At 47.6% G+C, this 25,005-nt stretch overlaps 2 protein-coding genes across 6 annotated transcripts; both read right to left on the reverse strand.

The window, feature by feature from the left end:
* Nucleotides 1–2,644: 2,644 nt before the first annotated feature.
* LOC146302647 (cytoplasmic polyadenylation element-binding protein 4-like) lies at nt 2,645–11,042 on the reverse strand. Of its 5 annotated transcripts, none has more exons than XM_084695724.1 (11): nt 10,580–10,947; nt 8,520–9,645; nt 8,063–8,161; nt 6,748–6,838; nt 6,131–6,181; nt 5,990–6,013; nt 5,215–5,481; nt 4,954–5,072; nt 4,569–4,683; nt 4,261–4,442; nt 2,645–3,638 (listed from the first exon to the last, which is right to left on the reverse strand). In XM_084695724.1, exons 2-11 carry the CDS (start codon nt 9,582–9,584, stop codon nt 3,411–3,413), a joined length of 2,241 nt encoding a protein of 746 aa, XP_084551850.1. In that variant the 5' UTR covers nt 9,585–9,645; nt 10,580–10,947; the 3' UTR covers nt 2,645–3,410. The 5 variants fall into 5 exon arrangements, with proteins under 5 accessions (XP_084551850.1, XP_084551834.1, XP_084551842.1 ...); XM_084695708.1 differs by having other exon boundaries at nt 6,748–6,841; nt 10,580–10,939; XM_084695716.1 differs by lacking the exon at nt 10,580–10,947 and adding an exon at nt 10,123–10,204 and having other exon boundaries at nt 6,748–6,841.
* Nucleotides 11,043–17,025: 5,983 nt separating this feature from the next.
* Nucleotides 17,026–24,071, reverse strand: stc2a (stanniocalcin 2a). The gene is made up of 4 exons (XM_084695750.1): nt 23,599–24,071; nt 20,633–20,775; nt 19,809–20,020; nt 17,026–18,406 (listed from the first exon to the last, which is right to left on the reverse strand). Exons 1-4 carry the CDS (start codon nt 23,735–23,737, stop codon nt 18,040–18,042), a joined length of 861 nt encoding a protein of 286 aa, XP_084551876.1. The 5' UTR covers nt 23,738–24,071; the 3' UTR covers nt 17,026–18,039.
* Between the last annotated feature and the right edge of the window lie 934 nt (nt 24,072–25,005).

Genomic DNA, 25,005 nt, shown 5'->3' on the forward strand with positions numbered 1-25,005 from the left:
AGATGGATTGTTTATATTAGGGTACACTTGCCATTTCAGAACTTGATTGTGCTTGATAAATCTGTTGATATTAGAGGGCAAGAGGTCTGCACCAGAATCGGTTCAATATCTCTCCACTCATTAAAAACATCCACCCCTGAAACAGACTGGCACTATAAATACCTCTGACCTGATTCAGCTCATCCAGGCAGATGTGCGTGAAGAGATCTCAGATAAACAATTGCAGATACACACATTCCACACACCATAAATTACTGCTACACACTTCCTATGCACCAACATAAGACATCTACAGCTAATTTATATTGTAATACACACAGGAAAACACCTGATTTACACACGGGTTCCCTTTACTGGCATATTAATATCCTTCACATAGAACACATTACCTCTCCTCCCTCCACATCCGAGTGAGAGACTAACACTGTCAATGTGTTTGTGCATGAGTGCACGAGAAAGGAGGGAGAAAGTAAGTAAAAATGAGAAGTCTTTGGTTGTACCCTGTACAAATAACCTACACTTGTGTCTTCCTCACAGTCGTTTTATTCTTTCAACATCTCACATTACAAATACTTCAAATGTATGCATACAGTTATAAATAGTTGGCTGCAAATGATTATATGACATTAGATCTTTGTTTTACTTCAGTACTACAAACCAACTATAAAAACTGACTGTCTGTATTACATAGCATAACTTAATCAGGAGGAAAATATAAAAATGGAAACTTATAAATGTGAAATGACATAATAAAAATCAAGATGATATCTCAAGTAAAAAAAAGTTATATCAATAAATACAACCTTCCCAGCATACAATTAAAAACTATTGAAATTTTGCAATCAAGTAATACTAAACAGACATTTCAATATTATTTTCATCTGAAAAGGTGAAGCACAATACAGCAATTAGAAAAACTAGACACATCAACAAGTTTAACACATCACCCAAAAAATAGAACAAAAATCTGATCAAATGATAGTTATACATTTCAATTGAAAATATAGCAAATGCTAAATACATTATAGACCTAGTATTTACAATGTTTTCAATCACAGTAGCATGGTAGTAGCAAAATAAGTGAATAAGCACAAAACTAATGTTTAAAAATAAATTTAGGTACACATTAGTAGAAAGTATTTTTCTTCGCAGACACCAGTATGTACTATAGGAAACTGTGAGAACAGAAATTATGGTTTGCATGGTTTCTATAATTGTTTACATGATCTACATTGCAGAGACTGTTTCAGGAAAGAATAAGTATTGCACATAATGGCTCGAAGTTAACTTGCAACATTAATCACATTCAAGTCTATGTCCCAAAGCATGCCACATCACAGGGGGGGGGGGGTCAAGTGGTCAAGTATCCTCAACAAGGCTCCTATTGAGTGTCCTCTACATGACAAAACTCAACCAAGTGTTCTCAGTCGTGTGGCCTGCATGTACAGTATGTCTGTGTGAGGAAGGCAGACAAGTGTCATGTAGAGATAGGCGATCCAAAAGAGAGACGGAAAAGAAACAAACTTAAAGAGGGTGAGAAATAAGAGATCTAGTGCGTTACATTACATTAGGTCCTGCGTTAACACTAGGCCATGGTGTTTTGAATTACATCATGCGTGACAAGAACATGTGGAGCCTATAGTGGCTCCAGGGAGAATCTAAATATTTCAACACCTGTCATTCATTCGGGCAATACAAGGGAGAGGATGAACATTGACCAAAGCCAAAACGTTTACCCTATGTTATCGTTACCGACTACTATCTAGAAGCTGAATATCTGAATATATGTTCAAGACTATCAAAATGAGTTTAGAAAGGTCTCGTCATGCCTTAAGATCCTGTACTTGTCTAATAGGACAGAAGAAAGTCTGTATACGATCGGCTAATGTTAACCTTTTTCTTTTTTTTCTTTTTTTATCTACAGAATCACACCAATGCACCAACAATAAGATTTACCAGCACTTAAATATATAAAAAGCTAAATTGAAAATTATATTAATATCATTCATTTTTTTCTTTTAAATTAAGTTTACCATAAATGCAGATCTCTTAGTAACAAAGGTACAAAATTATTTTTCACCAAGTGAAAAAAATGAGGTATTGCAAAAGGAGTCTCCCATCTTGTGAAAAATGTGCCTAAAATGACTATTGAAAAAAATATTTAGAAAAGTAGTGCATAATAAATGTATATATGTTCATGACAAAATAATCAGCTATAAAACACTGTACAAAAATCAGCAGGCCATGTATAAAATAATATCTTTATCTCTGTGACAGCAAATTCTTCAGAGTCTCCTGCTGCTACCACATCCCACCACAACCTCTATGATAGAAGCTCCAGTCATGGTGGAGAGTACAGTGGAGCACCATGAAGACAGCTCTGGGAGACTGGACCATGCATTCCCCTTAGGTTGTACTACATTAGCATGTTAGCTTCCAGTGCTAATATCCCTGACAATATAAAGTGAGCAAATACTACTGCCAATACCTGAGCCCAGAGGGCTATGTCTTACTCAGCGGAAACCTCGGTCTACATTTCTTTTTTTTTTTCCTTCTTCTGCTTCTCCACATCTCTCTAACTGAAGCCACTCTACCCTTCCTTTTCTGCCTGCCAGTGGAGACATGGACGACCCCCAGATCAAGATTTCCTTCTGATCACTTTATTCTTTTTTAGGCCCATCTTTGGTTTTACCCCATTCTGGTTACAAAGTGTTACATTTTCAACCAAGGCCTAAAAATGCATGCCAGCAATCTAGAAAACTGCATGCCTGACTGAGGGGAGGAGATTTGTGTGTTGTGAAGTAGCCTGATGCTGTATCGGCTTGAAGAAGGAAATCATCCACTGCCATAGTGTTTCTACCTGTTAAACCCAACCAGTTGCACTCAACCTTTGGTTAACAATATAGTTGTTCTCGAATCCTGCATGCGAAAAGTAACAAAATAAGTGCACCCTTCTTAAACACAACTTTTATAGCCACATACCATTTCAGGTGCGACACAAATCTCACTCAAATTTCATTATGTTACTCTTGACAACAAATGTAAGCAGCTTCACCAGCTAATGCGAGAAAAGAAAGTACAGTCAAGTCAAAACATCTATTTTCCAAATCTAATGCATCCAAGTACTCATGCACACCTTAACTTAAATTCAAAACATAAATGGGATTCACTTTTTTTTTTCTTAGCATTTACTATCTTAGAAGGCCCAATTTAAAACATGAAAATAAAAATTAAATTAAGATTTTAAGTTATTTTTTCTCCAACTAAAAGTAACGAGCAAAAAGAAAAGTGCATTTATTTTCTAGACCCACCCCAACCCCTAACCCTACCTCATTCTGTCCACTTCACTCCCACCCCAGCATCCCACCCCCTCTCCCTCCCGTATCCCCCCTTCCTCCTCCTCGTCATCCTCAGTTCCAGCGGAAGGAGATGTGCCGGGGCCTGTCCCCTCCCTCCTTCACCAGGGGCTTGTGGAACTCACGCCCGGCGCGGGAGTGGATAGCGGCCCAGCAGTACTCACAGTAGTACTGCAGACAGGTGACATTGGCGCAGAAGAACGGGGCGAACTTGCCCCCGCAGCGAGTCCCCTGGCACTCGTCACACAGCTGGTCATCCAGAACGTATGGCTTCACCTCCACCTGGACACGGTAGGGGGGAGGGAGGGAGAGAAAGGGAGGGGGTGAGAGTCAAGAGAGATAGGGAGGGTTGGGGTTGAACAGCCAACTCTAGACCCGTTCTCAAACAAGATTACATCAGATGTAGCATGTAAATCTGGATAGGTGGAGAGTCTGTACCCTGTTCCTGGAGAGCTATCCATCCTGTGGGATTTGACTCCAACCCGATTTAGAAAGAACCCAACTAATCATATTAAACAGCCAATTATTAGAATCAGGTGTGCTATATTTGGGTTGTTTTTTTTTTGTTAAAAGAAAAAAAAAAAAAAAACTTCTTGATGGTAGCTCTCTAGGAACGGAAGCTCTCCAGGAATCTCACTCGGGAGAACAAACCAGTCTGCATTTCTGTTTTTGTGAATTTATTTGGTATCCAGCTTGTTTCCCCCCGTAGCAGGGTGATATAGCAGGGTGATGGAGCAGGGGGATGGAGCAGGGGGATGGAGCAGGGGGATGGAGCAGGGTGATGGAGCAGGGTGATGGAGCAGGGGGATGGAGCAGGGTGATGGAGCAGGGGGATGGAGCAGGGGGATGGAGCAGGGGGATGGAGCAGGGGGATGGAGCAAGCAAAGACAACAACCAGACTCACCCGTTTGTCAATCTCCCCGTGCTGCAGCTGAACGAATCGGGCACTAATGGCCGCGATGTAGCTCTGCTGATTGGAGAACGCCACTCTCCCCGCCCCTTTTGGATATTTCAGTTCCGGGTCGGTGTCGATCCCAGCATAGCACACCCCCCCGTACAGACGGTCCATGATCATCGCCAGCTCCACTGGAACAGACAGTCACACATGTCTGACCTGGTTCCACAAACGGTACTCGATGACTCTTTTCAGTCCCTCAATATTTCCAGCCTTCATGCCCTTCCCCCTCCGTCTCTCAAGACACCATCCAGTACCTGCACGTAGAGGGCGTGGCACGCCCCCCACAAAGATGGTCTTCCTGGGGTCCAGGGGCTGAGAGCCGTCCATCACAAAGTCGCTGTCGTTCAGGTTCCAGGGCCGGATCTGGACCTGGAGGGCGGTCACAGTGTGGGAAACATGGTGAGATCTTCCATCTCTCTCACCTCGCTCTCGTTTACTCTCCCCCCACCACACCTAAACTACCCATCTGTCTTAACTTCTGACTCTGAAGATTAAGATTACCCCTCACACAGGTTTACTTACTCTCGTACCCAAGACAAAACTTCCTGGAGCTCGATTATAAAATCCGTTGATTTAGCATCCGCTACATGACTATAACGTGAACTTACAAAACACATGCAGGACACACACAGAACTCACAGGTTTGTCCTTGATGGTGGGGCTGGACACACAGAGGTAAAGCTTGCCATCCTCCTCAATACAGGCATCTATCAGAGCCTGGACTGAGCTCTCGTCTTGGAACAGTAAGAACGCATAACCTGGCCAGGAGAGAGGTGCGCTCACATCCCATCCTCTTACAGTACACATACTCCCATCCACGGGGTCACAAGGCTCCACTCAGTGGTGGCGTTCAATCATGTTGACTGGGATAAAAGTGTCGCCATAGAATAAAAGACTCACCTTTAGGTGGGAAATAGGACTTGCTCTCCGCCTTGTGGGGCCAGTCGACAAACAGGTGTCCGAACCGGCGGAAACTGGCCGTGATCTCGTCCTCGTCTATGTCCGGGGGCAGCCCGCCCACGAACACCTTGCGCGAGTAGCGTTCCACGCGCTCCCCATTCAGGTGGGGGAAACAGTGGGCGGAGCCAAGGCCGGGCAGACCCTGGTCACCTGAGTCCTCCTCTCCGAAGGAGCGTTCATCCTCCATGGGGAAGAGGGAGGAGTGGCCTGGCGAAACGCAGATGGACAACCAATCAGATGATCTCGAGTCTCCCGAGCCCCTTTATTAGAATCGTCTAACCCTGTAGCCTAGGTGCTCGTTTCAATTCTCAGTCTACCCATCACTAAAAGGTGGTTGGGCAGTCTCCATAGTGTGGAGAGAAGCAAGAAAGCGACATGGGTAAACGAGAGGCGACAGGGATTTCATGTGGATGATGACTGCATCAACTGTGACTTAGTATGACATCAATCACCAGATAATTTTTATTTGAATGTCACTCTTCATGGCAAGCGACCCTGGCGCAAAACACACTTGGCCCGGCAGAAGACAGGCCCGACACAAAGAGCACCTCTTAGTGGTGAAGAGAGGAAGCAGCAGCCCGAAGCAGTCAGCATTTTGGGAGGTGAACAGAGGCCAAACCGTAAAGTCAGAATGAAAGCGTCTTGGCGTTGCAAATTTGCAAAGGCAGTTAGGCAAAGTGAAAACAAGATAAAAACATAATGACAATAGATTTACCTCGTCGTCTGCCATAGCTCCTAGCTGCATGTAAAACAAGACAGAACACTATTCATCACACTTCTGTACAGGGCTTTGTCACAATACACCCCCCACTCACATCTACATACATGATCTTGTCACTTGTTAAGGACAACATACCATTCATAGGTAGGGATCCGTCTCCGCCCTGGTGTGAGAAACCATAGCGACCTGTATGGGGGGTGGAGACAAGGATTCAGTTACACACAGGAGCCAGGATCCTTCCATGCCGCTCAACGTTCCAACTACAAGTCCCACAATTACTCTGACCCAGTGCCAGTTAATTACACGTGATCAAATAATGTGAATACGGAAATAAGTTAAAAACAAAAGTGTTATCCATAAGCATTAGGAGAGTTCTTAATCATTTGGAAATGAATGATACAAATGTACAGAGATAAGAATTTTGATAGTGTGAATAAAGTGGTCCAAACAGATTTTTACAGATTAAAGAGCGTACTTCAAAAGACAGGACGTGACAAAACGTAACCAAAATGTTTAATTCATGACAACGGGTGGAGGAGAAAGATCAAAGTGCCGGCACAGCAGGAATATAGCAGGTGTGTGTGTGTGTCTGTGTGTGTGTGCATATGTTATAGAAGGCTAATCATTGCTTCCTGACTAACATTCATCACCTGCCGTATTAAGCCAATCAAAATCAAGCTGCTACCTACCTTAATACTCCAGGCAACAACAAGAAATTCTTACATTCGTGTAGACGCGAGTGAGAAACCAACCTTTCAAAGAATCCTGCTCAGCCCTCATAATATCAATCAGAGAGTTCTCCAGAGAATGCATGCTGAAACCATCAAAAGACCGGGTTCTCTCCTGCTGAGAAAAGGCAGAAAGACAATTAGTCTTTGGTGTTCCAACCAAGGACACCGCCTGATACAAACAGCCACAGGTGCTAGGCGATCCTCTTGACAGGTCGCCCCGACGGCAACGCAACAGTCAAACGGCTCAAGAACGTGTTGGTGTTCCTCCACCACCATATGGCAAACCTTCACAGGGGCTTACCCTGTTACTTGACCAAAAACTAAACGCTCTTAATCTATTGTTATACATCTGGAGCAAATATATCCACGAGTCATCTAATTGCTTTGGCTTTTCATTTCATTCGAGCAGACAGACAAGTGTAAAGCAACCAGAACTGCCCTTGTGCGCTCTGCTGAAACTCAAGATCTTCTGATCAGGTGTGGACAAGATGGCTGCCATCCCAAACAGACACACGAGGATAAGATGCAGCCACTACATTGCTTCCACCCGTCAAAGCCTCTCAGATATGCACGCAATGGCAGGGATAAACGTATATAGGGCCGAGAACTGGGCCAGGCTTACTGTTTCAAAGCATCAAAAAACATGTCCATCCCTCAAGCCTTCATTTAGCATACACTCGTCTTCACTGAATACATTTTTCATTGGCTAGTCCATCAGTAGAGCTTGTGAAAACAAAATGTCCGCCTAAATCCAAATCATCTTTCACTGAACTTATGAGAGAGGAGGTGAGTAGAGGAAGAAGATATGTCTTGTTGGGCATCTGACCAAGGCAAGAGTTATGACACAACACTGCAACCTCCCAGGCACGCAGCTCCACCCAAACAAGGACGGCAGGAAGGCCGTGGCATAATCAGATTAGACCATGTTCTTACTAGGTCAAATGATCTCAAAGACAGGCATTACCTGGACACACACGCATGCTTTGTGCACGTACACACAATATTCACCAAACCCATCAGGTGCTCTACACAATCGCTCATTTCCTGTTGACATTGAGCATTGAGTTGCACATTAGCATGCACCATGTCAGGGGACAGAGAATGATATACTTTAGTATGGCATTTGAATTAGCAAAACAATGATCATTTCACCAAACAATTATTTTGAACAGATTGCATGACAAGACTAGCATGACTCAGCACTAGTTTGCGCAAAGCTTATTAGGATAGGGGAACTACCCCACATGTCCTCCATTTTGTTTGCACTGCAAGCTTCCACCTTCTCCTAAGCCCCCAGGTTTAATGTACTGCATCAGTGAACATATCCAGGCCTCACCTGGAAAGGGAAGACGCCGTCACTGCGGCCCATGCCATCCTCCATCCAGCCCTTGTGGTTGAAGCCAGAGCTGTTACGTGGGTATTTCTGGGAGGGCACCTGGGTAAAAGACATCTTGTAAGAGTCGTGTGCACTATGCTAATGCAATAGTGTCCAAATCACATTTACTCAGAGAGGATAGTCTGCAATGCTATAGTCAATTATAATATGTAATCTATGCTATGTCTTGCAAAAGTAACGTGCCAGAAAATGAAATCTGTGGCTAACTGGGCTAACTGGACAGTCCTCGCTCCTCAGTGTGGACAACAATCGATTTACGAAAAGGAAGATCCTGGAATAACAATAGAACTAGTTGAAGCACACAAAAGACAAGGTTTCTTGCACAAGAGCCGTGTTATATGGGCTTAGGGGGTCGGCTGTCCATTTTCCAAGTGGGTGGGAATTATGACGCTCGTACCTGGTTGTTGGGGAAGGATTTCTTCAAAGGAGAGATGGAGTTTAGGGCTGTCACACCTCCATTGAGCCCCCTGCGGTACTCCCGAACCCCCTGGGAGCCTCCCCAGCCTCCATAGCCCCCGCCAGGGCTCCAGGAGGTTGAGGTGGGAGTGGAGGGGCTCTGGTAGCTCCCCCAGGGGGAGGGGGGCTTGCTCTGGGCAGGGGCGAGGTGGGGCAGCTGGGTGAACGCTCCAGAGCGGTGGGGGTGAGGGGGGAAGGAGGGCTGGGCGGGGTGGGGGCTGGCCGGGGAGCGGCGGTGCTGCTGGGGCACCCCCTGGCTGTGGGGGTGATAGTGGTGGGGGTGGGGCGGGGGGGGAGGAGGGTGGTGTTGGGAGACTGGCCCGATCTGAGGCGAGAAGCTGCCTCCGCCACCAAACCCGGGCCCAGCGTGGTGGGAGAAGTTCTGGAACAGCAGTGGAGGTCCGTTGGCATTGGAGCCGGCCGCGCTGAAGAACCCTCCCACATCCTCGCCCACCACGGGGGATGGGTTGGACGGGACGGCGGGGGACCAGTTGTTGAAGCTGGTCAGGGAGGAGGACGAGGAGGTGGACTGGGCACAGCTGGTTCCTATGCCCAGGGTGTCCTGGTAGTCGAAGCCCCCCAGCACGGGTGACTCCAGCCTCAACTTCTCCTTCCCACCACTGCTCTCCAGGGAGCCCTTCTCCAGAGAGCCTTCTTCGGGCAGAGCTCCATCCAGCTCCCCTAGACCTCCTCCGGTCTCTTGCTGGCCCGGGGAGAGGGCCTGAGGCTGAGCCTGAGACTTGTCCTGCATGTCCTGGAGGTCCAGGGCTTTGGACTTGTCTGACTCAAGAATCTCATCTTGCATGTTAGTGTGCTGGGCTACGGCCGGAAACAGCCAGGCGCTGCCCCCATTGGAGGAGCCGTTGTTGACGAAGGCTGGTGGGCTGGGGGGGTTGGAGGGGTGGTGGTGGGGCTGGGGCTGGAGGTGGGGGGGGATCCTTACTGGGAAAGCAGATTTATTACCACTGCTGTTCTTGACCAGGACTCCGAACCCGTAGTCCCCCATTTATAAAACCCAGTAAATCCTTGTTTGGCTTTTTGTCTTTCTAGGTTGTGTCTTCTTTTTCCTGTGGGGGGGGGGGACAGCACAGAAGAAGAGGGCATTAATGCAAAAGGCTGTTACACCACAATTTGATCTGGCCTCAAAAACACCAGCCAGGCCAACTGCAATGACTTTGCTGTGGCTGCACCCTGGATGCTTGGTCTTGTGATGTAATCAATGAGATTAAATCATTGACTCGCTGAGCCACGGCAGGCCTACATGAGATATTACACTAGCATAGCAGCAGGCCACCACGGAAAACACCCAACCTAACCTGCGTAGGCTAACTGCGAAAGCAGCAAATAGCTCAGGCTACAGTGTAGCTGACGTCTCCAAAGGTCGTTATGTGGCTAACAGCAAGCTAACAGCTGCTCCGCTACCCTACATGTGCCCCGTAAATCATATGATTGCAATGATCCATTTCAGCGTCGGTCACTGCATCTCAATAGGCCCATATGTGTAATGCTCGAACGCTATAGTTGGATAAAACACAAGCACATACCGAATATCTTCCTTTTTCTGCAATGACCTCCTCCGACGCTACCATTTAAATAGAGGAAAATTCTGATGACGTCTCTTGTCTGTTCTGAATGTAGGGTAGTTCCCCTTATACAAGCTGCTTGGCTAGCATACTAGCCTACAGTACATACATAGTAGCAGATTTGCAAACCATCGACAGACAATTTGACGCAGATTGGCAACAGTGAATCAGAAATGAAACAATGTACCCGAAAATCAAGAGCGGTATACCAGCAGAATTTGCACGGATAGCAGTAGCCGCAAATGGTGTATGGCTCTTTAAACGACCTCGTCGGTTTCGTGTCCTGTATGTTCAATGTCATACAGCCTTCCACTCGTTGTCATCATCGTTTTTTAGATCTCAAAGTACGAACGTAACCTTAGTGCTACAAAAGGTATAACATAAAATAGAAGTAATTGAGAATGTTTCGTTCATATACCTCTAGTTTGGTGACATGACCTTATCGTTTCTTGATGTAGCCATATTTCAGCTTTTTTCCTTTTTCTGCATTTCCCAGGGAGCCGGTGTAAATGGTCTCTTCTCTTCGATGACAGCTGGGCCAGTCGGGAAACACTTCCGTCTCCTAGCCCCGCCCAGTCCATCAACCTCCATCCACAAAGTGCAAGGGTTTCCCTTTCCAGTCCCGCCCACTTTCACAGATGACTCGCATTTAATTGGATACTTCTGAGCAGACCACACCTATCTCACTCCTTTTCAATGAATGACACATGCGTTCCAGACGTTCTCCTCCCAAATAAGGATGTTTAGAAATTCATGGGAGGAGTCTTGACATATTGACACATTAAGACATCTCCCAAAGCAGTTTTCTTGAAAACATCTCGAATTATGAAATTACATGGATTTTCCTGCTCTCCTCACGCTACAACACATTGATTTTCTGATAACTAAGATGTGGCAAATCAAAAGCCATCTTGGTCATGTACCTTGTAGTGAGTCACAGTGATGGTAAACAGTAAACAGGTGTTGGTGACATGTTTTTTTTTTTGCTGCAGAGTTTACCTTGTTCTGAAAATGAAGAGAAAGACAGAACAAAGAGAAACAATTGAGAGCCAGAGAAGGAGAGAGAGAGAGAGAGAGAGAGAGGGGGGGAGAGAGAGAGAGAGAGAGAGGGAGGGGGGAGAGAGAGAGAAAGTGAGACAACTACTGCAAGCACAAAGGCTGTTAAAGCAGTAGAGGGAGGACACAGAAACGGGGAAGGCGGGGGTGGTGAGGGGGCAGTTGAGGGGTGGTGGAGGGGACTTGGAGAAAGTCAGATTGTTATGGCATACAGCTTGAAGCTGAGCACACAGCATAGCAACTGCATAGCAATCTCATTAAAATAAGCTGCCGCTATTTTCAGCTCGTAATCGAGCTTGAAAGCTTGATTAATCTCGCCTTATCATATCTGAATGTCTCTCTCTCTCCCTCTCTCTCCCCCCCCCCTCTCTATCCCCCCCCCTCCCTATCCCCCCCCCTCCCTCCCTCCCTCCCTCCCTCCCTCCCTCCCTCCCTCCCTCCCTCCCTCCCTCCCTCCCTCCCTCCCTCCCTCCCTCCCTCCCTCCCTCCCTCCCTCCCTCCCTCCCTCCCTCCCTCCCTCCCTATCTTCTCTCTCTCACCCCTCCAACACACACTTTCTATGTCCAATGTATTTATCCCTTCTATCTGCAGAGATGTCCATAAAGCCCTTCCTAACCAAAGCTTTAATACTGAGCATGATGGTACAGTGGTGGAAATACAGACACCAACCCATTTTATTTCACAAACTGACAGTGCTGTTACATTGCATACAGCCTGTGGCATCTGAACCATATGCTCTGAAATGAAACTGTCACCCTTCTGCAGTGTGATCAAATAGATTCCCCTCACCCACCAACCACTTGTCATTCAGCACCTCTCTTCAGATGATCTGTGCCTGCATGTCATCACTGCTACTGTGTGTACAGCCACACCCTGCCTCACTGGGCCTGCCCCCCTCCCCCCAACCACACACTCACACACACATACATACACACACACACACATACATTCACACAGCCTGACGTCTATCCCCCTTCCTGGGATGCAGTTCCTGCTAGGGCAGTGGGTGTTAGCAAACAATGGACAGCCTAGGTCATGAGTTTGTCTTTTGTTCATGCAGGGCTACTGATCTGGCACGGAGGTCACTGTCTGGTCGTGCTGGTAAGCATCACAGACGTAGGACACTGTGTCTGACCGCACAGCACACCATAAACACAGATTCCCAATTTTGTTTTAAATAAATGGTTGAAAACGTTTATAACCGTTACCAGAAACCTCATTAGGTTTTACTGCAGATGAACCGAACAGGGTGTTCTTTATGCTAAGGCTCTGTCTCTCTCCCACTCTCCTCTCTCTCTCCGCTCTCCTTTCTTCCTCCCCCCTGTCATAGGTTCTCTGCTCTCCTGCGAGAGAGTAAGGGGGTTGTAAAGCTGTTGCTGGCATCACTCGGAGACATGCTCTCTGGCACTCTCTGGACATGTGAGTGTGTCCTGGCCAGTGTGAAAGAGAGAGAGAGGGAGAGAGAGATGGAGGGAATGACAGAGAGAGGGAGAGAGAGAGAGAAAGAGAGAGAGAGATAGAGAGGGAATGTGAGAGAGAAAGAGAGAGGGAGGGAGGAATGGAGAGATAGAGAGAGAGAGAGAGAGAGAGAGGAGAGAGAGGGGGAGAGAGAGAGAGAGAGAGAGAGAGAGAGAGAGAGAGAGAGAGAGAGAGAGAGAGAGAGAGAATGACATAGGGAGAGAGGGAGAGAGGGAGAGAGAGGGGATGGAAACTAGCCAGCTGTTGTCACCCTGCCAGCAGTTACCTTAACACATGACCAAGACAGCCTCTAACCCCACAGCCTTGGAGAGAGAGAGAATTAGAGAGTGTGTGAGAGGATAGGGAGAAAAGAGAGTGCTGCTACAGAAAAACTGCTCCGTGGCAGTCCATCAAAGGGGGAGAGTAACCTGAGCACAACAAGCCGTGTCAGCAGTTTTCTCCCTGAGTGTGTCAATTTCAGTCCTCCCCATGGAAACAAAACCCAGCGACAGAAGTTCCATTTATAGAACAGCTTGAGTATGGTCCACTTATGTTGAACTTCACTGAAGGAAATCATCAGTATTGTTGTTAGGACTGGCTATGGGGTCTTGTGCAAACATATAGACAAACACTGTAGGCCAAGACCTCAAAGCTTCTGTGCGTACTATCACAGACGCAGATAAGACCCAGCTATGGCTCCCTCATGCACGTCTTTAATGATTCATCCATGGAGCCCAGTCCCTCAATCATTCATATCTTTGTCAACAGGCCTCCTGCGAGCAGCCATCTCCAGTTTCCAACCTTACCAGGCCCAGAGGCTCCAGCTACTGTTCAGCTCTAAACCAAGCCTGCCTGTCTGTCTGACAGGCCCTGTTACCATACCAACAGCCTGGCGTGTCTGCCCCTCTGTGGCCGGCCTGTCCGTCCGGTTGTGGTTCAGCTCTCATGTTGTTTCTCTCTTTAAAATAGATATCATTTCAATAAACGATCCAGGGCAGCTAGAGTCACCTGATCATTAGTTTAATGTCAGTGCTGGGCTTGACGATGTTTAGAGTTACAGCGTGTCCTAAGGCAAAGCAGTTCAGCTGCTCTCTCTCTCTGTGTGTGTGTGTCACATGATTAGATGGTTCTTGAGTGTCTCTGTTCATGCATCAGATTGCATGTATGCTGTGTGTGAGTGTACGCCTGTGTGTGTTCATGTGTGTGTGTGTGTGTGTGTGTGTGTGTATGTGCAGTGAGTTACAGGGCCACACTGTCAGTGGCTCATACCAGTCCCAGCCCTCTGATCTATCTTATCTTACAGTTCCAGAAGGAGACAGGGGCAGCCGTTGGGGAGAGGAGCAAGGGGCAACAGTGGCATGAGTGTCAGCATGTTGCTCACGCAGCCCCTGTCATCTCCCTGTGCTGTCGAATCAAACACTCCCTATCTCTTCCCTCGCCTCCACTCTAAAAACACTGCTGAGTGGTGAGTACTCTGTGACACAAGCATTCTACAATCTTTTCTGTGTTCCTTTTTCATTTGTTCTTCGGATTAGATTCAAAATGGCTCGATTGGTCCATTTGATTCAAAACAAGACCCGCAAGTCTGTTTCAAAGTTTAGAACTGACTCTTATGTTTTATTTAATAGCCAATGCGGTTTCCTTGAGTGCATTTTGACTTATTGGTGGAGTTATGTCGCCACCCAGTGGTCATTAAATATTAGACCAAGTCCCTTCTGTAAAATAACACAGAGCCCATCCTTTTCCTCTGTACTCCACAGTTTTAGATTTGTAATCAAACAATTCACAAGCGGTTAAAGTGCACATTCTCACATTTGAGAATCAAATCACGGCTTTTCGCCTCCATACTTTGCTCTTGCTATCTCTATGATACAAGTTAATCTTGGTCTCATCTGTCCACAACACATTTTTTCAGAACTCTGCTCGCTCTTTGAAATATTTCTTGGCAAACTGTGACTGGGCCAAGCTGCTTTTGGCTAAGACTTGCTTTGCCTCTTGCAATGCAGCCTCTGTATTTCTGTTAATGAAGTCTGGACAGAGGTCATTGACACATCCACACCAGCCTCCTGAAGAGAGTTCCTGACCTGTCGGACTGTTTTTTCTTCATTATGGTGAGAATTTACCTAATTTACTGTTCCAAAAAGTAGAATTTGGTAAGCTTAGGGTTTGCCAGTGTCTCTTCTTGTTTTTCTTCTTATTTCTCAGCCTTATAATGGCTTCCTTTACATTATTAGCTGTCCTTATGAAAACAAACAGTAACAAGTCACACCTGAGGTTTTCAAAACCTACAATGAAGACGAGATGCTGAAAACGTTCTTACACCCGCAATAACTTCACAATGAAACACACGTCCATTGTAATCACCTCCAAATCCCTCCGTCCCAAACACGACGGTGCCCTGAAATGGGGATACACGAGGCATCACAGGTGTTATCTTTTCTACATGTTCAAGTTTGAACCAATCATGTCATGTTCGCGTATTTTGGGGGACGGGAAAAAGCCAAGGTTGTATTGTAGAGAAGCACAAGGCTGTGTTTGATGTGACTGTTTCATGTGGGCCCCAATACATTAGTCTGCATAAATAAAGGGTCCTATCAGAGCACTCAGCTCTCCCTTTCTCTCTTCTCTACTATATCCATGGTGAAACCAGGGTCACAGTTCAAAGGGTCACACGAGCCTCGGCCTGCAAAATGTCTCCAGAAATGGCGACCAGACAAAACCTGTTTTGAAGTCTCCTCCTCTCAAATCTTTGTCCCTGTCTAAATGTTTACGAGCGCTGTGTATACAGTGTGGGAGGGGCACCGCAGAAACACGGACACTGCCAGCGTGCCCCAAGAACAGAGCCCGACACGTTCTCTGGCGTAAACACAGCACTCCTGTGGAAAAGAGGACTTTCCAAGTCCTTGAAACTTTAAACACGGCCTGTATTTCACTGAGTGTCAAATGAGAGCAAGGCATCTGTTGGCATGAGGCATACCTGAGGCCAGCTATCCTTCTCAGCTAACCTGCTTCGTGACCTGATTTATGACCATAACCTTGTTCATTTTTCTTTTTTTCCTACTTTGGTTTTGCAACTGCAAATAGCCTTGAGGTCTTCCATAAACTGGCACAGAGATGCATTCAATGAGGTGAAACTTACTGATGGAGCATTTAGACGTTCCTATCCTTAGTCTGCAGCAACTAAACTGAAGCTGTCAATCACAGCCATCTGATTGTTTGGACACCTTGGTAAAGTGACATGATATCAGTGGGGGATAAAGAGACAAGTCCAAAACACCCACACAAAAAAGAAATACTCTTTTATGATACCAAGATACATGGTTTGACAATTTGATTTCATTAATCCACAGAAAATCTTAGTACTGCACACATAAGTTCTGACAGGTGAGTAACAGCCGTTCCAGACAATTATTCTAAACATTTATTCTGGTGATAGATGAAAAAGCCTGTGGGAACAACTGGAGAAAGGAAATTGAGTGAAACACAGACAGAACATACCAGAAACCAAATTGGATTTTCCCATGTGCCATAGTCCTCTAAGCCATTCAATATCGCATAACAAGAGACCCACATTACAGCTAGGGACATGGAGCTTAACAGGCTGTCAATGCTTCTACATTCACACAACATGGTGCTTAAAGGATGAACAGATTTCGTACTTCACTCGAATCATGGTTCCTGAAGCAGAACCGGACTGGCCAACGACACGTGCTGTGTGGGGTAGCTCCACTCTCCTTCCAACTGAGGAAGGAGACTGACGACACGATGAAGTGAGATGCAAAGGAGGAGAGACAAGATAAAGAGTAAATCCCCCAAGAGCCATGGAGTGGAGCTCTCTCCCTGCCTCTCTCTCTCTCTCTCTCTCCCCCCCCCCCCCCCCTCTGCATTCCCTTGGCTATTGGACAAAGCCCAGAGGAATTCTCGAGTGGCCTTGGTAAATCTAACATTGAGTTTACCAGTGGCCGCCGCGCATGGACACAACTGGGCTCCGGAGAAGGGGGGAGGGGGGTGTTCATGCGCCCCCCCCCTCTCTGGTCAGGCTACAGGGTTCCAGTGACTAAAGGGTCATTAAAACCACTGGACATTTGTTCTTTTTAAAAGGGCCCACTGCGCTGCTGCTAGTGAGACCAGAGTGGTGCTTCTCTTCTCCGCCCTCTCCTCACCTCAGTGACAGTGACACAGTGTGGTGGAGAGCTTCGTCGAAGGCGCTTTATACACAGCTCGGAGATATAGCACATCGATAACAAGCTCTGTTACAATGTGAACATGTTCAAGTGGACAAAGTGTTGATATCAAACCAAAACACCCGCCCCATCTGAGATTCTCCACACCCCCACATTTGAAGGACACTTCATTAGAGACAGTTTTATGATTTTCTTTTCGTGTTCACCACTGTGATACAACCATTATCAAATGCAAAGTAAACAGTAAACTTAAGAACAAGCAAAGTTTAGGCACATTGATGCATGTCGTTTCACATTTGAGACAAGATGGGGGATTCGGAGACGAAGACTAAAACCGAGACCTAACCTAGTGTTGCTCCAGACAGTGTGTCTTCTCTGCCTCTATGGGGTTAAAAGCACAGGCAAGCAGAGACCCACAGAGAAGGTACCGGAGCATTTGTCAATGTATGTGCCAGGACTGGACTTCAAACCTGTACAGTTCATATCTAATCATCAAGTATCTAGAATTATCTTACACATTCCCACGTTGAAAAAACAAACAAATGATGTATGTTACATATCTACATACAGACGGGTGATGGGTTCAATACTGTGAAGAATACAAGAAAATAGCGCATCATATAATTGACAGTATATCAGCATTGCATATGGCGACTATATTTATACATGTTCATATAAATATAGACAGGTATATTTCTATGTACATTTTGATATTTTAACATTGCATAAAGAATGAAATAAATAATACAAATATAATCAAATCTTACCATATGTACGATTTGAGAAATGCTATATTAGAGCCAAAATAAATCTAACACTTGAAATAACAATGATAAGAATATTATTCAACGATAGACATAGTAAAACAACACAAAACGTGGCCTACAATCTGGAGTAACAACACAAGCTACACCACGTTTACCCATTTACCCTGCAAGTTTAGCATTTGGGACTGCTGGAATGACGACAGAGGTGACGCTTCAGGACAGGAAAGGATGGGCTCTGTTTCTCTTTCTGCTCAGTCTGTGTGTGTGTGTGTGTATGTGTGTGGGGGGGTGGGTGTGTGTGTGAGAGTATATTGCTCTGTGTGCATGAGCGTGTCTGGTGGTCAGAGTGATTGGGGTTGTGAGGCGGGGTGGTCGAGGGAGGAGGTTGGGGGAGGGCATATTTTCCCGCTCTTTCACCTCCGGATGTCTGTCGCCTCGGGGTCCTCCTGCTCGGCCACCAACCCCACGTTGGGGACCTGGCGTCGGGGGCTCTGAGCGCGGGAGCGGCCGTGTCCGTTGAAGACCCCCTTGATGGGCTTGTCCTTCTCGCCCTGCCGCGGCGGGCGGGGGTGCTCGGGCTCGGGGTGCGAGGGGGCGGGGCGCCGCTGGTCCAGGGAGGGGGGGGGGGGGCCGGGGGGCGAGGCGATGGAGGTGCAGAGGCTCAGGCTGTCGCACAGCGCCCCCCAGTTCTGCTCGCACTGCAGCCGGACGCTCCGCGTCAGCGCCTCCTTGACCTCCTCGCCGCAGCTCAGCAGAATGTTCACCAGCTCCACGTACGGACTACACACACACAAATACGTTGATTACATACAATGACATTCATCCATTGCGTGACGACCGTTCTACCTCCATCTCTCTTGCTCCCCTGAACCCAGCAACAGTTAAGACAGAGGACAAGTTGAGAGGAACACAGATGGAGGTAGAAGGACAAACACGGTTGAGAGAGTGACAGAGATGGAGGGGGTGGGGGAGGGAGAAAAAGCAAGTGTGTCTTTGAGTGACCGGCCAGAGGGTGTGGGTGTGAGGGTCAGAGGGTGTGAAGGTCAGAGGGTGTGAGGGTCAGAGGGTGTGAAGGTCAGAGGGTGTGGGGGTCAGAGGGTGTGAGGGTCAGAGGGTGTGAGGGTCAGAGGGTGTGGGGGTCAGAGGGTGTGAGGGTCAGAGGGTGTGAAGGTCAGAGGGTGTGGGGGTCAGAGGGTGTGGGGGTCAGAGGGTGTGAAGGTCAGAGGGTGTGAGGGTCAGAGGGTGTGAGGGTCAGAGGGTGTGAGGGTCAGAGGGTGTGGGGGTCAGAGGGTGTGAAGGTCAGAGGGTGTGAGGGTCAGAGGGTGTGAGGGTCAGAGGGTGTGAGGGTCAGAGGGTGTGAAGGTCAGAGGGTGTGAGGGTCAGAGGGTGTGAGGGTCAGAGGGTGTGAGGGTCAGAGGGTGTGGGGGTCAGAGGGTGTGAGGGTCAGAGGGTGTGGGGGTCAGAGGGTGTGAAGGTCAGAGGGTGTGGGTGTGAGGGTCAGAGGGTGTGAAGGTCAGAGGGTGTGAAGGTCTGAGGGTGTGAGGGTCAGAGGGTGTGAGGGTCAGAGGGTGTGGGGGTCAGAGGGTGTGAAGGTCAGAGGGTGTGAGGGTCAGAGGGTGTGGGGGTCAGAGGGTGTGGGGGTCAGAGGGTGTGAGGGTCAGAGGGTGTGAAGGTCAGAGGGTGTGAGGGTCAGAGGGTGTGAGGGTCAGAGGGTGTGGGGGTCAGAGGGTGTGGGGGTCAGAGGGTGTGAAGGTCAGAGGGTGTGAGGGTCAGAGGGTGTGGGGGTCAGAGGGTGTGGGGGTCAGAGGGTGTGGGGGTCAGAGGGTGTGGGGGTCAGAGGGTGTGAAGGTCAGAGGGTGTGGGGGTCAGAGGGTGTGAAGGTCAGAGGGTGTGAGGGTCAGAGGGTGTGGGGGTCAGAGGGTGTGGGGGTCAGAGGGTGTGGGGGTCAGAGGGTGTGAGGGTCAGAGGGTGTGAGGGTCAGAGGGTGTGGGGGTCAGAGGGTGTGGGGGTCAGAGGGTGTGAAGGTCAGAGGGTGTGGGGGTCAGAGGGTGTGAAGGTCAGAGGGTGTGAGGGTCAGAGGGTGTGAGGGTCAGAGGGTGTGGGGGTCAGAGGGTGTGAGGGTCAGAGGGTGTGGGGGTGAGGGTCAGAGAGTGTGGGGCTGAGGGTCAGAGGTTCTCCTCACCCTTTGGGAAAGAGGTCCTGGAAGTGAATCATGTCCACCATGACGTTGACGTTGTCCTTGGCGGCGGAGCAGAGGTTGTGTTTGATGTAGCACTCCTTCTGCAGCTGGAACACCATCTCCTTGATGGCCAGGCACTTGCGGCTGATGCAGCTGAACTTGTGCCGCAGGCCGTGGGCCATGCACTTCAGGGCGTCCTTGATGAAAGACTTCCCCTGCAGACGCACACACAGGACGGAGCCGACCCCGTTAGGAGGCGGGCGGGGGAGGGGACGGAGGGCTCACTGGAATTCCGTCCGCCTCACGGCCCAGTTAGTTTGTCACACTGCTTGTCATCGTCGTCCCAACTATGTTTAGGTGAGAGGGAGAAGGCTCGCTCCAGGAACGCGAGTGTGTGTGAGCGAGTGCGTGTGCCAGCGCTTATGGCTCACATGACTGTGGTGTGCTATGTTGACAAAACCAGCATTATTCCACGATTGTGATTTATTTATTTTTTACTCCTAAACCTAACCCCTCATTGGGCCTGCTCTGATGTCACCCATGTTCCTCTATGACCTGAGCATGATAGACTTGTTGAGAGTAAGTCAGGCTCGGCCCTGGCCCTGAGAGACCGAGACCTGAGCCTTCTGTACCCGTATGAAAGAGGAGCAGGCTGGGCACGGGGCCAGCTGGCTTGCCCTGCCCCTGGTCACCCAGGGGAAAGGGATGTGAACGCCATGAGAGAAGGACACAGACTGGGCTTCACTGTGAAGGTGTTCATAGAACCCCCACACACACACAGTATAGATGTATTCACATGTACTGAACACACACACTGTATGTCTTACCTGGGAGTCGAATTTGCCAGCATTGTGGAGGAAGGTCATGCAGATCTCTTGCAGTCCTCGGATCTCACATGAGTTGTTCTCAAAGCACTCAAACACACCACAGCCAACATCCCCCGCGCTCACTAAACAGTGCTGGATCTCAGCTGGAGAATGAAAACAGATAGAGACAGGAAGAGCAAGACAAAGAGAGAAAGAGAGATCATTTCCATGCCTCAATGTATAACAAATGCTGAATCCCAGATTGGAGAGGTTGAGAGGGGCAGGGGGGCGGGGGAGGGGGCACGCTCAGGCATCTCCCTTCTGTCGGCGGCGGCAATGACACCAGCATATGTGGGGCAGTGGAATGGTCCAATCATACAGTACAGGCCTACAAGATATCATCCAAAAAGTATCTCTCTGCGTTAACCGTGTAGCACATTATCACCAGAGAAAAGAGAGAGAGAGAGAGAGAGAGAGAGAGAGAGAGAGAGAGAGAGAGAGAGAGAGAGAAAGCGAGCGAGAGAGAGAGAGAGAGAGAAATTAAGTGGTTTAGAGCCAGCACAAAACTTGGAAGACAGAGATTACAGTGTCACTCTGACTGCGTCAAAACCCTCTCCTGCACTGCCTGCTGTGGAGATGGGATGGTGCATTGCAGATACAGCTTTGACTACATGTGGAGGAGAAACACACTCGGGGGTTCCTGCATGGTCTGTGGCGGAGTGTCCATCAACAAGTGTCTGTTGACATGGTGGTGTAACGTGTGTGTGGCGGGGGGGGGGGGGGGTTAAGGGTTGCACAGGATTTAAAAAAAGGTTAGGCTTGTCCACCGCATATCTATTCTCTATCAACAACCCCCCCCCCCCCACCCCCACCCCCATACACTGTTAAGCTGGTAAGACCTTTCAGAAGTAGAGAGAGTGGAGGTGATTGAGCCAGTGGCCATTTCACTGAAGTGAGAGAGGTGTGGAAGTCGGAGTGAGGCTGTACAGGGGTGAGGACAGTCCCCTGGCTGAGGACAGCCCCCTGGCTGAGGACAGCCCCCTGGATGAGGAGAGCCCCCTGGATGAGGAGAGCCCCCTGGATGAGGACAGTCCCCTGGATGAGGACAGCCCCCTGGATGAGGAAAGCCCCCTGGATGGGGACAGTCCCCTGGCTGAGGACAGCCCCCTGGCTGAGGACAGCCCCCTGGATGAGGACAGTCCCCTGGCTGAGGACAGCCCCCTGGATGAGGACAGTCCCCTGGATGAGGACAGCCCCCTGGATGAGGACAGCCCCCTGGCTGAGGACAGTCCCCTGGATGAGGACAGCCCCCTGGATGAGGACAGCCCCCTGGATGAGGACAGTCCCCTGGATGAGGACAGCCCCCTGGATGAGGACAGTCCCCTGGCTGGCCTCCCTGTGCCCTCAGCTGTCCTCTAAAACCACTGCAGCAAAGGACGACCGGAATAAAACTAATGATAGAGACCAGAAATGACGGAGCAAAAAGCTAAGAAAGTCTTGCCTTGGCCATTTAATTGCAGTCTGACTGTTCGTATTTTCATAGTTGTTCTCCAGATCCTAGAGGTGGGGTTGAATCTCAGGCCAGGCCAGCTATTATTACAATGTTGAGCATTTTTTACAATGTTGTGATGACGCCTATGGAAACACATTGCGTTGTTGATTTATGCTGTTGATGAACAAAAACAATTCAAATGAGACAAGTGACACACATTACCCTACACAAAGTCGATTTTCATTGCCAAGTTTTTTGGGCCACCACTGCAACTTCGATTTTTTTATGCATTTGATTAACTGCATGCCGCTCGGGGTCAATGCAAATAGCTAATTTATTTGAGAAATGATGGTTGTCAACAAGGGACCTCTGTTGGGGGTGTGGGGTTGTGGGTAGGAGGGAGCGAGGGAGAGAGAGAGGACTATGTAGGCACTGAGTTGAACTTCAGTGCGCAGGAAAAGTGAGCCGCTGTCGGCAATGCTTGTGTTGGCATTTGTACGGGAATGTGCTTGGATCGTACGAGCTGGCCGCAACGTGCATTGAATTACACAGCGGTGTGACCGACTGAGCAACTACAACTGTGAAACACTCGGCGCTGTCCCCATTTCGCGACAAGCAAACCAAATAGAGATGTGCAGGAACATTAACTTTATATGGTAAAATCTTCACAAATATTTTGATAACCTGCTGCAAACTCTTATAGCCCATTGGCTTCGGCCTTAACAGACACAGATCCAAGATGATAGAGGAGATGGAATGGAATTATAGTTAGCAATGCCAAAGCTGCATTTAATGCAAAACACAATGTTAAGTGAGTTGTGTTGTAAATGCTCAAGCCTATGGCAGAAAAAAACTTTAACCTTAAACACCCTCAACACACACACTATGTGTGGTTATCCTAGACCTATTGGGTATGGTATGCAATGGGACCTATCATTATCTTAGGCCGTACTAAAACATTTAATTTATATTTGCAAATGTTCACAATATATATATCTTTCGATTTACAAAACGCAATCTTGCCAAAACAAAGCACAATATTTACATTGATAAACGTTATTCGAACAGCCTGAGAATATGGATTGATCAATGTCTTGATTTATGATTTTCTTTTCGTATTCACCACTATGATACAACCACTATATATATGTCTTTCTATTTAGAAAACGCAATCTTGCAAAAACAAGGCAATGTAAATATTACATTGCTTAACGTTATTCGAACAGTCTGAGAATATGGATTGATCAATGTCGCAATTAATTTAGTTCCAGGGGGAGCACGTGCACACACAAGTCCGCTTGCAATGACATCGTTAGAGAAATGTGTGAGTGTGAGCTGATCACTCACACACACACACACACACACACACACACACACACACGCACGCACATACGCATGCATGCATGCATACATACATACAGAGCCTCGACCCACTTTCCACAGCACGTTAGTCATGTCATGTATTTACAATTGTACAGCCTATGGCTCTACCTACCTGTGTTCTGCAGAGAAAGACGTCCTTTCTGGCTTGCCGGTTTTTCTGGCGGGTTGTCATGAATGTCCATATTATCCGTCTCCACTACTTGCTCAAAAACTGACAAAACCAACAGCGCTATTGCCAATTTGACCAACATTATATCTGCAAGGAGCAAGGCAGACCTCTGAAAACAATGATCCACTTCTTTATGTGAACACGCCGCTTACCTTTCGCCTAATTATTGTGTCGTGGTTGCCTAATCTGCGGGCTGGGCTGGGAGTGAGAGCGGAGACGGGAGGGATGCTGGCTATATTTCCCGGAGCGCGGGTGTCAATTTTGATGAAGGAGTTAAGCAGGTGTTGTCAGTCGGGCTTCGCGACCAATCAGCGAAGCAGACATCCACGTCCAAGGTTTAGGGGAGTGTCTAGTGAAAGTCCCTTCTTGCCATAAAACTTAAGTTGTAAAGATGTTCATGAGTAAGTGGCTTTTACAAGTATTTGTGTATGTATGAAAACCTTCAGTGTACTTCAGTGGCGAAAAATTATTGTTGTAAGCAAACTAAAGAAAACACCTTGAGTGTATGATAGGCCTAGTTAGTCCAGCCCTATACGGTGATATTACATGACAGGAGTCATGTAACTTCTGAGCAACATGACAGTCAGTTATATCATTCTCAGGCATTGCTTAATGTTCGAAGTGAGTTTGGAAATCCTGTGATTTCAATTAATGTTTGCCAATAGGCGACATGGGCAAGCAGATTTTAACTGACTTGTTAGCTAAAACCGCAGCCATTAAAGTCACACAATATACAGTTATGGCAAAAACAGAAAAAAACAGTCAGAGAGGAAAGAAAATGAGCCAGAAGTATACATTGTGATTAGACTGGTGAGTTTTCTCCCCGACAAGTAAGCTGACTGTGTGTGTGTGTGTGTGTAAGTCATTTGTTCCAACTTATAGCCTTTAAGTGCAGATAGAGACATACTACCATATCGTTGTTCAAACAAACCTAGAAACATATTTTGTACTGAAGTGTTGATGCTGTCAAACCCCCCAAAAGGCTACTTTCTGATAGTAAGGTGTACAAATGTGCCAACCTCGAGAGAGGAGAGGTGGAAGAGAGACGGAGAGGATAGGAAAAAGGAGGAGAATAAACGATAGGACAAAAAGGGGAAGAGGGGAGACCAGGAGATAACAGGAAAGTATTGAAGGGTAGGGGGATTGGAGGGAGGAGAGGAAGAGAACAGAACAGAGGAAAGGAGGATGGGGCTCCATCCACATAAGTGGTAATAGTTGGCAGAGATTGCATCATTTTAAATCCAGCACATTTGGGACAGTGTATAAAGATGAGCACATTTTGTGTCTGTATGTATGCCAAATAAGTAGTGATGTTACACTTGTTATTTGTAAATACATATTGAATGAAAA

The sequence above is a fragment of the Hypomesus nipponensis genome, chromosome 1 (assembly GCF_054491055.1).
Source record: "Hypomesus nipponensis isolate SF chromosome 1, ASM5449105v1, whole genome shotgun sequence".
Taxonomy (NCBI): Eukaryota; Metazoa; Chordata; class Actinopteri; order Osmeriformes; family Osmeridae; genus Hypomesus; species Hypomesus nipponensis.